Source organism: Cetorhinus maximus, chromosome 20, assembly GCF_964194155.1.
Source record: "Cetorhinus maximus chromosome 20, sCetMax3.hap1.1, whole genome shotgun sequence".
In the NCBI taxonomy this organism is placed as follows: domain Eukaryota; kingdom Metazoa; phylum Chordata; class Chondrichthyes; order Lamniformes; family Cetorhinidae; genus Cetorhinus; species Cetorhinus maximus.
Genome location: NC_135898.1, coordinates 21,501,758 through 21,516,825, shown reverse-complemented (window position 1 = coordinate 21,516,825; position 15,068 = coordinate 21,501,758). Strand labels below are relative to the sequence as shown.

Here is a 15,068-nt window from a genome sequence, read left to right as displayed (position 1 = left end):
AGGTTGATACTCAACCTGTTTGGCTGCATTATGAGCATACCTTCCTTGGCCATCAAGTCCTGGAGTGGAATTTGAACCTAGAGCTTCTGGCTCGGAGGCTGGGTCACTGCCCACTGCGCCACAAGACTTCCCAGATATAAGGTGGCCACTAATTAATCTAATAGGGATTTCAGTAGAAAGGTTTTTTACCGAGAGAGCGGTGGGATTGTGGAACCCACTACCAGGTGGAATGGTTGAGGTGAATAGGATAGATACATTTAAGAGGAAGCAAGATAAACACACAAGGGGGAAAGGAATAGAAAGATATGGTGATTGGGTGAGATGAAGAGGGGTGGGAAGTGGATTGTGTGGAATGGGATCACTGTTGGGCCAAATGGCCTGTTTCTGTTCTGTTAATACTTTCTAATATATCATCACTATAAGCTCTCACTTGCATGAGGTAAACAAAGATGTCCCTTGTAGTAATTTCACTTGAACCTGAAGTTTGTTTCCTGGTGACTTTAGGCATTTCCAAAGCAGCAATTTGAGACAGCCCATGAACAAAATATACAAATTAGGGGCAGGAGTAGGCAACTTGACCCTTTGAGCCTGCTCCACCATTCAATGAGATCATGGCTGATTGATTGTAACCTCAACCCCACATTCCCAGCTAGCCCCAATAACCTTTCACCCCCTTGCTTATCAAGAATCTACCGACCCCTGCCTTAAAAATATTCAAAGGCTCTGCATCTTTCGAGGAAGAGAGTTCCAAGCACTCAAGACACTCTTAGAGAAAAAAATTCTCCCCATCACTGTCCTAAATGCGTGACCTCTTATTTTTAAACAGTGGTGAATGAACATCGCCGCTACTTTCAGGGAGCACTAATCTCTTCACAGGTTTGGTGAAGATTTAACTCACCATGTCTTCGCAGGTAACTACTATTACTACCTCCCCTGGTGTGACACCAAGCCGGTGGTGGCTCTGACATCGTACTGGGAAAACATCGACCACAGACTCGATAGGTTAAACATTCTCCTTAAAATCATTGACAAACTGGTGAGTATTTTGTGGCAGCTTAAAGCAGCAAGTGTTGAAGGCAGGTCTGGCGGCCTCTGTGACGAGAGGAGCACGCTAATGTTTTCAGAACAGTCCTGACAAGAGGTCGTTGACCTGAAGTGTTAACTCTGTTTCTACCCCCCCACCCTCCCACCACCCCCACCACAGACGATGCCAGACCCGCCGACTGTTTTCCCGCCTTTCATTTCATGATTTCCCCGGGTTCTCTCGCTGTCGCCTCCACTCCAAAGCTGCAGATCCTCAGGATTTTTCTACTGTGCAGAAGCTGAAACAAAAGCAGAAATTGCTGGGGGCTGTGGAATGGAGGATTCGATCAATGCATCGATATTTGATTCGTTATTGCGCTTTGTTAATTAATTCGCGAATAATCACCTCCAGGCTTTGCTCGATCACCACCTTAATCAGTTCTACACCATCATATTTCTCCAGCTATACGCCACTTTGTAGGGATGGCATAGAAATGGGAGGTGATGCTTCAGCCCCTCGAGCCTGTTCCGCCATTCAAATAATTGATCTGCACCTTAGCTCCATTTGCCCACCTTGGTTCCGTAACCCTTGCCCAGCAAAAATCTATCCATCTGTGTCCTGAAGAAATTCAATTGGCCCACCAGCCTCAAGAGCATTTTTTTTTTGGTGGGGTAGAGTTGCAGAATTCCCTGACTTTCATTTCCATGACGTTCAGTTCTCCCTTTTTACCCTTGCTTGGGGAAAGTGAATCAACCCTAAGCTCCAGGGAGGAGGGCGTGAAACGGCCACATGGAAAATTAGCCTGGGTCTTCCACCCTGTGCCGTGCCAGGGAGGTAGTGCCAGTCACCTGTGTTGTCACTGTGCCCTGATTGGAACTTTTGGCTGAAAGGAAGTTGAAGAAAGAATCTCATCTGTGCATGGCATTCAAATGAGGAGGACAGGAAGACAATCAGTCGCTGAAGCATGTTGCTGCTGCAGTTGAACAGGCTTCTGACACCAAGGGTGGAACCTTGCTGTCTTAAAGATTTCCAGAGGTCAAAAGCAGGTCACGACCCCACTGGTGATGCCTGCCTACCCTCTTACTGGAGGCGGCCAATTAAAAAGCCGTCTGCGAGTGTCCATCCAATTAAGGACGGCAAGCAGGTTTCACCAGGTTTTGTCCGCAGTATGGGGCCTGTCCGCAGCTGGTAAGATCCCGGTGACATCCTCAAATTGGCCCCAGTTGATCAGGTAATTGGCACTCATTCTCTACCTGCTCACCCACTCCTGGCATTATTGGCAGAGGTGGGAATGCTTCGGGTGGGCAACCTGATGGGCAATTCTCGAGCATTCTCTGACCCCCACCACCTGAGCCACCTCCAAGCAGCTGGTAAGAATCCGCCCCTCAATGTCCAGACTTGAAAGTGGAAAATGGGCACTTAAAGAAGGTATGGAGGGTTCCCTCAGGAAGGGTCAGTGGGGCAGAAGTTCCTCACAATGGGCACTAAAAGGGTATTAGCAGATTGGGTGCCCGCTACCTGCAGTGCTTGATGTTCCAATGGAATGCAATCTCAGGCCCTGTGTTAAACTGGCACCAATCCGCTCATGCTCTCAACTCTCGTGGGGATTAACTGCCCCAGTGATGCCTGACTAGCAGGGTGGATATAAACATCACATTCACTGAGATGGTAATGTCTTTGATGCCACACTGTGTTATAGTTTTCATGTTTTTTAGAGAATCAATATAGAAGACATCAGGACAACGTTGCCATCTGAAGGGACTCGCCTCACTGGAATGTGGGTGAAGATGCTCGATCGGATCGTGAAGGATTGCAGGTAGGTGGCACATGAAACCAAGCCCCCAAAAATCCAATGGTGTGCTCAACAATTGCCATTAGGCACCAAAGGGCATCACCGATTGATCAGATGAAGGTCTGCCCTGTCTGCTCCCTCACCTGCCCCTCTGGTGACCTTCAGTGTGCCTTTCAATCTCAACTATCTGCCATTTTTGTTTAATGCTATTCAGTCTGTTTGCTTTATTTATTCTTTCATGGGATGTGGACGTCGCTGGCTAGCCCAGCATTTATTGCCCATCCCTATTGCCCTTGAGAAGGTGGTGGAGCTGCCTTGTTGAACTGTTGCAGTCCATGTGGTGTAGGTACACCCACAGTGCTTTTATGAAGGGAGTTCCAGGATTTTGTCCCAGTGACAGTGAACAAATGGTGATATATTTCCAAGTCAGGATGGTGAGTGGCTTGGAGGGGGTGTTCCCCTCTATCTGCTGCCCTTGTCCTTGTAGATGGTAGAGGTCATGGGTTTGGAAGGTGCTGTCTAAGGAGGCTTGGTGAATTCCTGCAGTGCATCTTGTAGATGGTACACACACTGCTGCTACTGTGCGTCAGTGGTGGAGGGAGTGAATGTTTGTGGATATGGTGCCAATCAAGCGGGCTGCTTTGTCTGGGTGCTGATGAAGCTGCACTCATCCAGGCAAGCGGAGAGTATTCCATCACACTCCTGACTTGTGCCTTGTAGATGGTGGACAGGCTTTGGGGAGTCAGGAGGTGAGATATTTGCTGCAGGATTCCTAGCCTCTGACCTGCTCTTGTAACCACAGTATGTATATGGCTAGTCCAGTTCAGTTTCTGGTCAATGGTAACCCCCCAGGATGTCGACAGTGGATAATTCAGCGAAGGTAATGCCATTGAATGTCAAAGATAGATGGTTAGATTCTCTCTTGTTGGAAATGGTCAATGCCTGGCACTTGTGTGGCGTGAATGTTACTGGCTACTAGTCAGTCCAAGCCTGGATATTGTCCAGGGCTTGCTGCATTTGGACATGGACTGCTTCAGTATCTGAGGAGTCACGAATGGTGCTGAACATTGTGCAATCATCAACGAACATTCCCACTTCTGACCTTATGATGGAAGGAAGGTCATTCATGAAGCAGCTGAAGATGGTGAGGCCTAGAACATTATCCTGAGGAACTCCTGCAGTGATGTCCTGGAACTGAGATGATCTTCCTTTGTACTTGGTATGACTCCAACCAGTGGATAGTTTTCTCCCTGATTCCAATTGACTCCAATTTTACTAGGGCTCCTTGATGCCACACTCGGTCAAATGCTGTTTGATGTCAAGGGCAGTCACTCTCACCTCAGCTCGGAAGTTCAGCTCTTTTGTCCATGTTTGAACCAAGGCTGTAATAAGGTTAGGAGCTGAGTGGCCCTGGTGGAACCCAAACTGAGCATCAGTGAGCAGGTTATTGCTAAGCAAGTACCTCCTGATAACGCTGTTCATGACCCCTTTCATCACTTTATTGATGATGGAGAGTAGACTGATGGGGTGGTAATTGGCTGGGTTGGAATTGTCCTGCCTTTTGTGTACAGGATGTTCCACATAGCCGGGTAGATGCCAGTGTTGTAGCTGCACTGGAACAGATTGGCTAGGGGCGTGACAAGTTCAAGAGCACAAGTCTTCAGCACTATTGCCGGAATATTGTCAGGGCCCATAGCCTTTGCGGTATCCAGTGCTTTCAGCCGTTTCTTGATATCATGTGGAGTGAATCGAATTGACTGAAGACTGGCATCTGTGATGCTGGGGACCCCCCGGAGGAGGCAACCAATGCCATTGACCGAGCGTGGCATACGCAAAAATAAGGAAATACTTAGTTGATTGAGTGAGTGAAAATTGGCAGAGATAAAATGGAAACCCTTGTGCATTCTTTGTCACAAAATCAAGGACCCATGATGTATTTTACATTGTAGATATGAGATTTGATATAAATATTTGATATAAATATCTTTTGCGCTGTGGACATTTTGTGCACACCATTGTATGTTTACCACATATGCACTGTAATCAGCCTGCTTGATTTAGTTGGGTTGGAGTGGTGATAATTGGTTGTTTGGTCAAGGAACCACCTGGACCACTCGCCACCGTTGTACGGCTTGGATAACTTGACTCCGAACTTGAAAGTTTTAATGGGTTCAATTCAATTCAGTTCAAAGATGGAGGTTGTAAGAGGAATGCAGTCTTGTGAGAGGGCAGTTTCACACTCAGTTTGAGTCTTGTCTTTCAGGTAGTCTCTTGGGATTGAGGATGACTTGCTTCCATCCCAGTTTGATGGGCTCTGAAATGGCTGATAACTTCAATGCACGATCTGCAGACTCTGCCACATGCGGGCAGGTGGTGTTTGAAGGGTTGGGTAGATGGGTTGTTTGGAGGCCTGTGAGCTCCCTCTGACACCTTGACGTCATTTCTGCACATTCCTGATGAAGTCTCTCGATGTGTTCACTGCCTCCCCGAATGAGCCTTCTCTATTTTGGTCGGTCACAAGCGAGGTTTCCCATGAGTCGGCCATGTTTGACCTCTTCAGGGACGCTTTGAGGACACCCTGAAAGCATTTCCGCTGTCCTCCTGGGGCTCTCCTGCTGTGACCAAGTTCTGAGTAGAGCAGTTGCTTCGGGAGTCTGGTGTCAGGCACATGAACGACATGTCCAGCCCAGCTGGTTTTGAGTGATTAGCGCCTCGATGCTGGACAGAGTGGGAGGGGACGCTGCTGTTGGACTGCTTTTCTTGCCATTGGAATTGAAGGATGTTGCAAAGGCACCGCTGATGGGACTTCTCCAGTGCTTTGAGGTACCTGCTGTAGGTCATCCAAGCCTACGAAGGTATAGGAGCGAGAGACTTACTGCTGCCCGGTAAACCATGACTTTAATCTCAGGTTTGAGATCCTGGTCCTCAAATACTGTTTGAGCGCTTAGAGCATGGCAGCTATCCTATTCCAATGAGACACGCCTCTTACTGTTGGCTGTAGCAACCCATGGTAAAATGAGCCTGGTTCCCGGTGGGTATGAATGCACAGTGGGGAAATGACCCAAAGTTCACCTCTGTAAGGTGGCTGTCCCAGTGTGTGTACCTGGCAAATGGAAACACTGCCCAGAGGCTTGTGATGGGGAAGGCCCTGCTTACAGCCTAGCTGATGCTATAACTAACCTGGGGGCATTGTGTTAATTGGATATGAACTGAGTGTTGGGCATTAACTGGGGATTCACTTGACCATCTATGAATAGGAGCAGACTAAACTGTTGAGTTTGGAGGTACATGTTTATAATGCATATCTCTATAAGTAAATGCGATAAAAGTGTGTAAAGATCGGCTGCGGTTCAGTCTTTCACTGCCTGGCTACCTGAATTTGAACATGTTGGATACTAGAATTTGGGACATAAAGCGGAAGAGTTTCAATCCTCCATGATGCCCGTCTCTTACTTTGTACTTTTATGGCCCATATTCCCTCTGCCACACTAACGTAAGGAAAAGAAATGCCTTGGCTTCGTAAATATCAACGCTTGGCTGTTACATCTCGCTCAGGTGAGGAACCAAAGTTGAATGACTGTACTGATTTTTTTATTCCTTTGTTGCTCCTTTGTTGTAGCCGCTCACTCCCACAGTTGAAAAGGCTTCCCCAAGTGACTGTCCTTGATCAGCACATGCATGAGCAGCAGACTGCACTTCTGAAGAAGATCAGAAAGTCAGCGGAGAAACTGAGGGACAAAAACGTCAGTGTGGAGGACAAGCTGCCTGAAGTTGAAGAGTGGTTCGAGAGGCTCTCGTCAGTAGCCGAGGAGGTTTGCTTTTTGATGCCGAAGGGAGGGGAATATTCCAGAGGGAGGCACTGTTGTTCAAAGAAGGACTTGCCTTTCTACAGTGCTTTCTACGACCATAGGACATCCCAAAGAACTTCACAGCCTCCTGAGTCCTTGAGAAGTGTTGTAATGTAGGAAATGCAGCAAGCTTCCATAAACAGTAAAGCAATGACCAGATAATCTTGTTTTTGCAATGTTAATTGAGGGGTAAATAGTGGCCGGGGCACCTGGGAGAACTGCCCATTTCTTCTTCGAACTGGTGCCATGGGATTTTTTTATGTCCACCTGAGAGGGTGAACAGGACCCCTGGTTTTACTTTGCATCTGAAAGGTGGCATCATCAACACTGCAGTGCTCCCTCAGTACAACCCCCAACAGTGCAGCTCTCCCTCAGCACTGACCCTCCGACAGTCCAGCACTCTCCTCAGTACTGGTGCTCCAACAGTACAGCACTCCCTCCATACTGACCCTCCAACAGTGCAGCACTCACTCAGTACTGACCCTCCGACAGTGCAGCACTCACTCGGTGCTGATCCTCCGACAGTGCAGCACTCACTTTTGCTGACCCTCCGACAGTGCAGCACTCACTCGGTGCTGACCCTCGGACAGTGGAACGCTCCCTCGGTGCTGACCCTCGGACAGTGGAGCGCTCCCTCGGTGCTGACCCTCAAACAGTGGAGTGCTCCCTTGGTGCTGACCCTCGGACAGTGGAGCGCTCCCTCGGTACTGACCCTCGGACAGTGGAGCGCTCCCTCGGTACTGACCCTCGGACAGTGGAGCGCTCCCTCGGTGCTGACCCGCAGATATTGGGGCACTCCTTCGGTACTGACCCTCGGACAGTGGAGTACACCCTCGGTACTGACCCTTGGACAGTGGAGTGCACCACTTGCAGGTCAACAGCCTTCCATCAGATCGTTTGATCATACCCATTTCCGTACAGCCTAGTTATAACTTGCCCTAAGTTGCTGACAGTCACTTGAGAAGGAAGGTAGCATCCCTGTGTTTTTTAAAATTTATTCTTTCGTGGGATGTGAGCGTCGCTGGCAAGGCCAGAATTTGGTGCCCATCCCGATTCGCCCTAGAACTGAGTGGCGAGGCCATTTCAAAGGGCAGTCAAGAGTCAACCGCATTACTGTGGGTATGGAGTCACATGTAGGCCAGGCCAAGTAAGGACAACAGGTTTCCTTCCCTAAAAGACACGAGTGAACCAGATTTGTTGCAGTATTTTGTCGTTCATTCAGGTCTGGGGGTTTGCATCAGAAGGGAGTGATGAAGACTTCTCAGTTCGGGGCAGGGTTTAAGGCAAGGTTGGGGCTTCTTTCCCTGTGCACAATCCATTTGCTGTGGCTGGAAAGCTCACGTTCCAACACCTAACATGCCTACCAGTTCTCCCACTGCGTGCACGGTGAAAGACCAGCTGCCAGTTGGTCAGAGCGAGCGGGTGGTGGGGTGGAAGTTGGCAAATTTTAAGCCCAGCAGCAGCAGCGATCGGCAGCTCACATGTTCTCCACCCTTTCTGATCCTCGCAGCCTCAGAACAGCCTGCCTGACGTGATTCTGTGGATGCTATCCGGCGAGAAGCGGGTCGCTTACTCACGGATTAAAGCGCACTCGGTCCTGTTTTCCAGGGACAGCGAGAAATCCTGCGGGAAATTCTGTGGGAAGCTCCAAACGGTGTTTATGAAGGTAGGTCCAAGCTCCCTTCAGGTGGTTGTTGGTGCCAGAGATGTGACTTTGTTCTGCATTTCAAACTCCAAGTGCTCCCCCAGTCCATAAACGATACTCCACCCCCCCCCCCCCCCCCCCCCCCCCCCCCCCCGCCCCCCGCCCCCCGCCCCCCTGCATCTTTACCACTTCCAAACACACGAGTGTGCTGGGGTACATATCCATATATGTATGCATGTGACAGTTAGAAAATATCAATGGGATTAGACAAAGTGAACATGGATTTATGAAAGGGAAATCATATTTGACAAACCTACTGGAGTTTTTTGAGGACTTAACTAGCAGAATAAAGGAGAACCAGTGGATGTGGTGCATTTAGATTTTCAGAAAGCTTTTGATAAAGTCCCACATAAGAGGTCAATGTGTAAAATTAAAGCACATGGGATTAGGGGTAATATATTGGCATGGATTGAGAATTTCTAACTGTCACCTGCATACATGTACATGCATACATATATAGATACATATTCCAGCGCACCCCTGTGTTCGGAAGCAGTAAAGATGCAGGGAGGGAGTATCGTTCATGGTCTGGAGAATTGGTTAGCAGAAGGAAAGAGGGTAGGAATAAAAGGGTCTTTTTCGGAGTTAGGATACCGCAGGGATCAGTGCTTGGACCTCAGCTATTCACAATATATAACAATGATTTGGACGAGGGAACCAAATGTAATATTTCCAAGTTTGCTGACGACATGAAACTTGGTGGGAATGTGAGCGGTGAGGAGGGTGGTAAGAGGCTTCAAGGCGATTTAGACAGGTTGAGTGAGTGGGCAAATACATGGCAGATGCAGTGTAACATGGATACGTGTGAAGTTATCCACTTTGGTAGGAAAAACAGAATTGTAGAATATTATTTAAATGGTGATAGATTGGGAAATGTTGATGTACAAAGGGACCTGAGTGTCCTTGTACACCAACTGCTGAAATCAAGCACGCAGGTGCAGCAAGCGGTTAAGGAGGCAAATAGTATGTTGGCCTTCATTGTGAGAAGACTTGAGTACAGGAGCAAGGATGTCTTACTGCAGCTGTACAGGGCCTTGGTGAGACCACACCTGGAGTATCGTGTGCAATTTTGGTCTCCTTACCTCAGAAAGGATATACTTGCCATAACTACCTGGGTAGTTGCCATAGAGGGAGTGCAGCGAATGTTCACCAGATTTATTCCTGGATTGGCAGGATTGTCGAATGAGGAAAGATTGGGTCCACGAGGCCTGTATTCACTGCAGAGGGGATCTCATTGAAACATATAAAATCCTGACAGAGATGGACAGACTTTATGTGGGGATTATGTTTCCTCTGACTGGGGGGTCTAGAACAAGGGGTCACAGTCTCAGGATAGGGGGTAGGCCATTTAGGACTGAGTTGAGGAGAAACCTCTTCACTCAGATGGTGGTGAACCTATGGAATTCTCTACCACAGAAGGTTGTGGAGGCCGTTTTCCGTTTCAGAGAACAAGAGATAATCACATTTAAATGTATAAGGTTCTCAGAGGGCTTGACAGGGTCGATGCTCGACAGGGTCGATGCTCGACAGGGTCGATGCTGACAGGGTCGATGCTCGACAGGGTCGATGCTCGACAGGGTCGATGCTCGACAGGGTCGATGCTCGACAGGGTCGATGCTCGACAGGGTCGATGCTCGACAGGGTCGATGCTCGACAGGGTCGATGCTCGACAGGGTCGATGCTCGACAGGGTCGATGCTCGACAGGGTCGATGCTGACAGGGTCGATGCTGACAGGGTCGATGCTGACAGGCTGTTTTTCCCCTGGCTGGAGAGTCTAGAACTGGGGAGAATAGGAATAATTGAATAGATTTCAAAGAGCCAGCAAAGGCACGATGGGCCGGATGGCCTCCTTCTGTGCTGTACGATTCTATCATGGCCTAGTAGCCTTATAGCAGAGTCTGTACTGCAGCTGCTAGCTTTGCAATCAGGTGGGGTGTTTTGTTAAGAGTGTCGCAGTGGCAAGTCTTATGATAGGGATGAGATACACAGTCAAAGTTATCCTGCTTTAAAATCTCCATTGTGATTAACAGCATATCATTTTGACAATGGTTTCATTTACATTTTGACTATTGGCATGCCGCCTGCTGAATATTTGCCTGAACGTTTCCAAAGTATCTCCCAGAGGTGATGAAAGTTGACTGCTTTGTGTATTAATTGCTGTGATACCTGCCAGACCACTGCAGACTTCATGATTTTCAATGGCTCAATTCTTGTACTCATGTTGATAGCAACCGTTGGACAGGTCCCAAGACATGAGGAGTGTCGCTCAGCTCCGTGTACGGATGTGGATGGGGCTGTCTTCCGACGAAGAGGAGTTTGAAAAGTACATTGATGGAAAAATTTTGGTCGCTGCAGAGAGAGTGAGTTAAGCCAGTAGGGGCCGGCGTTTAATGTGTATTTCTTTTTAAAATATGCTTTGTGGAACAGCGTAGCAGCCATAGGGTTCAGACACGCCGTCCAAGGCAACTTACCCATTTAATTCACTGACAGAGACTTGCCTCATCCCCAACATGGTTGTCAGCTTGAAACGCCGCTGATCTCTGAAGGCGTACTGTGTGATCGAATAGCAAGCATTGTGTTCAGCCCCGGTAGCTTCCAGCTCACCTTATACATCTTGCCTTCTGAAGAAACTCTCTGGAGTGTCTCCCGTTAAAGGCAGGGTGATTTTCCAGCGAAAAACATGAGCGGAATATAGTTACAGTAAGCGGAATATAGTTACAGTAAGCGGAATATAGTTACAGTAAGCGGAATATAGTTACAGTGAGTGGGAGGATAGTTACAGTGAGTGGAATATAGTTACAGTGAGCAGGGGTGTAGTTACAGTGAGCAGGAGGATAGTTACAGTGAGTGGAATATAGTTACAGTGAGCAGGGGTGTAGTTACAGTGAGCAGGAGGGTAGTTACAGTGAGTGGAATATAGTTACAGTGAGCAGGAGGGTAGTAACAGTGAGCAGAATATAGTTACAGTGAGTGGAATATAGTTACAGTGAGCAGGGGTGTAGTTACAGTGAGCGGGAGGGTAGTTACAGTGAGTGGAATATAGTTACAGTGAGTGGAATATAGTTACAGTGAGCAGGGGTGTAGTTACAGTGAGCAGGAGGGTAGTTACAGTGAGTGGAATATAGTTACAGTGAGCAGGAGGGTAGTTACAGTGAGTGGAATATAGTTACAGTGAGCAGGGGTGTAGTTACAGTGAGCAGGAGGGTAGTTACAGTGAGTGGAATATAGTTAGTGAGTGGAATATAGTTACAGTGAGCAGGAGGGTAGTTACAGTGAGTGGAATATAGTTACAGTGAGCAGGAGGGTAGTTACAGTGAGTGGAATATAGTTACAGTGAGCAGGAGGGTAGTTACAGTGAGTGGAATATAGTTACAGTGAGCAGGGGTGTAGTTACAGCAAGCAGGAGGATAGTTACAGTGAGTGGAATATAGTTACAGTGAGCAGGAGGGTAGTTACAGTGAGTGGAATATAGTTACAGTGAGTGGAATATAGTTACAGTGAGTGGAATATAGTTACAGTGAGCAGGGGTGTAGTTACAGCGAGCAGGAGGGTAGTTACAGTGAGTGGAATATAGTTACAGTGAGCAGGGGTGTAGTTACAGCGAGCAGGAGGGTAGTTACAGTGAGTGGAATATAGTTACAGTGAGCAGGGGTGTAGTTACAGCGAGCAGGAGGGTAGTTACAGTGAGTGGAATATAGTTACAGTGAGTGGGAGGATAGTTACAGTGAGTGGGACTAACATCATTGCGGGCGTGTTTGCTAGTGCTGTTGGGAGGAGTTTAAACTAATTCGGCGGGGGAGGGGACAAGGAATGTTAGCAGAATAGGGACACATCATAATACAGTAAAACAATCAAGTCAGAGGGAGTACAGCTGCAATAAGCGTCAGAGGAGTAAGGCAAGGCTGGATGGTCTCTACTTTAATGCCAGGAGTATTACAAGTAAAACGGATGAGTTAAGGGTGAGGATTGACATGTGGAATTGTGATATAGTAGCCATCACTGAGACATGGTTGAGGGAAGGGCAAGATTAGCAGCTCAACATTCCGGGATATAGAATCTTCAGGCGAGACATGGTAGGGGGTAAAAGAGGAGGAGGCGTTGAATTATTAGTTAAGGAGTCAGTTACTGCAGTAAGGAGAGATGATATCTTGGAGGGGGCATCGAATGAAGCTTTGTGGGTAGAGCTTAGGAATAAAAAAGAGACAACCACATTATTAGGTGTTTATTATAGACCCCCAGATAGTCAGCGGGAAATTGAGGAGCAAATATGTGCACAATTTGTGGAGGTGTGTAAAAACAATAACAATAGGGTAATTATAATAGGTGATTTCAACTTTCCCAACATTAACTGGGATAGACATAGTGTTAAGGACTTGGATGGAGTGGATTTCTTGAAATGTGTACAGGAGAACTTTTTAGGTTAATATGTAGAGGGTCCAACAAGGGATGGTGCATTGCTGGACTTAATTCTGGGAAATGAAACCAGACAGGTGGCTGAGGTGGTGGTGGGCGAGCATTTTAGTGATAGCGACCACAACATGGTACAGTTTAAGTTTATTATGGACAAAGAAATTCACAAGTTGCAAAAAAATGTTTTGGATTGGGGGAGAGTGGATTTTAGTAAAATAAGGCAGGATCTGGCCAAGGTAGACTGGGAACAGCTACTTGTGGAGAAATCTACAGAGGAGCAGTGGGAGGTGTTCAAAAAGGAAATGGGGAGGGTACAGGCTCAACATGTTTCCTCTAGGGTGATAGGAAGGAGTAACAAGCCCAGAGAACCATGGATGACCAGAGATATTCAGGATACGATGAGAAGGAAAAGAGAGGCTTTTAGCAGGTACAAGGGAAGCAAATCAGAGGCATTAGTGGAGTACAGAAAGTGCAGGGTGGAACTTAAGAAAGCAATTAGGAGAGCAAAGAGGAGATATGAGAAAGCTCTGGCTGGTAAAAGTAGGGAAAATCCCAAGATATTCTATAAGTATATCAATGGGAAGAGGATAACCAAGGAAAGAGTACGGCCCATAAGGGACCAAGGGGGCAATCTATGGGTGGAGCCAGAGGACATCACTAGAGTGTTGAATGAATACTTCACCCAAGAGAATGAGGATGAAGGTATCGAATTCAGGGAGAGAGACTGCGAGGTTCTTAAGCAAATTGATATAGGGAGTGACAAAGTATTGGAGATGTTGACAGGCTTAAAAGTGGACAAATCCCCAGGTCCAGATGATTTGTGTCCCAGACTGCTGAGGGAGGCAAGGGAGGAGATTGCAGGGGCTCTGATCCAAATTTTTAATTCCTCTCTGGCCACGGGGGAGGTGCCAGAGGACTGGAGAACAGCTAATGTGGTTCCGCTATTTAAGAAGGGTTGTAGAGATAAGCCAGGGAACTACAGGCCAGTGAGTCTCATGTTAGTGTTAGGGAAACTATTGGAGAAATTTCTGAAGGAGAGTATCTATCTCCACTTAGAGAGGCAAGGTTTGATCAGGGCTAGTCAGCACGGCTTTGTCAGAGGGAGGTCATGCCTAACAAATTTGATTGAACTTTTTGAGAAGGTGACCAGGTGTGTAGATGAGGGTAGTGCAGTTAATGTCATTTATATGGATTTCAGCAAAGCCTTTGACAAGGTCCCACATGGGAGACTTATAAAGAAGGCAAAGGCACATGGGATACAGGGTAATTTGATAAGGTGGATTCAAAATTGGCTTAGTTGTAGGAGGCAGAGGGTGATGACAGAAGGATGCTTTAGTGACTGGAAGCCAGTGGTGTACCACAGTGATCTGTGCTCGGTCCCCGATTATTTGTCATTTATATAAACGACATAGATGACTATGTGGGGGGGTAGGATTAGTAAGTTTGCGGATGACACAAAGATTGGCCAGGCGGTTAACAATGAGGTTGAGTGTCTTGGGCTACAGGAAGATATAGATGGGATGGTCAAATGGGCAGATAAGTGGCAGATGGAATTTAACCCTGAAATGTGTGAGGTGATACATTTTGGAAGGAGTAATTTGACAAGGAAGTATTCAATGAACGGCATGGCACTAGGAAGTTCTGAGGAACAAAGGGACCTTGGTGTGTGTGTCCATAGATCTCTGAAGGCGGAGGGGCATGTTAGTGGGGTGGTGAAAAAGGCATAGGGGACATTTGCCTTTATCAATCGAGGCATAGATTACAAAAGTAGGGACGTCATGTTGGTGTTGTATAGAACCTTGGTGAGGCCACAGCTGGAGTACTGTGTGCAGTTCTGGTCGCCACATTATAGGAAGGATATGATTGCACTGGAGGGGGTGCAGAGGAGATTCACCAGGATGTTGCCTGGGCTGAAACATTTAAGTTATGAAGAGAGGTTGGATTGACATGGGTTGTTTTCGTTGGAGCAGAGAAGACTGAGGGGCGACCTAATTGAGGTGTACAAGATTATGAGGGGCATGGACAGGGTGGATAGGGAGCAGCTGTTCCCCTTAGTTGAAGGGTCAGTCACAAGGGGGCATAAGTTCAAGATGAGGGGCAGGAGGTTTAGGGGGGATGTGAGGAAAAACTTTTTTACCCAGAGGGTGGTGACGGTCTGGAATGCACTGCCTGGGAAGGTGGTGGAGGCGGGTTGCCTCACATCCTTTAAAAAGTACCTGGATGAGCACTTGGCACATCATAACATTCAAGGCTATGGGCCAAGTGCTGGTAAATGGGATTAGGTAGGT

The 15,068-nt window shown here is 47.5% G+C and overlaps 1 protein-coding gene across 1 annotated transcript in view; it reads left to right on the top strand.

Moving 5' to 3' along the window:
* Positions 1–15,068, top strand: part of LOC144694755 (myoferlin-like) — a 143,929-nt gene that overhangs the window by 66,724 nt on the left and 62,137 nt on the right. The window contains exons 15-19 of the mRNA XM_078565328.1: positions 912–1,036; positions 2,740–2,840; positions 6,436–6,628; positions 8,175–8,330; positions 10,599–10,730. Of these exons, the coding sequence (XP_078421454.1) occupies positions 912–1,036; positions 2,740–2,840; positions 6,436–6,628; positions 8,175–8,330; positions 10,599–10,730 (707 nt within the window). The remainder of the gene's footprint in view (positions 1–911; positions 1,037–2,739; positions 2,841–6,435; positions 6,629–8,174; positions 8,331–10,598; positions 10,731–15,068) is intronic.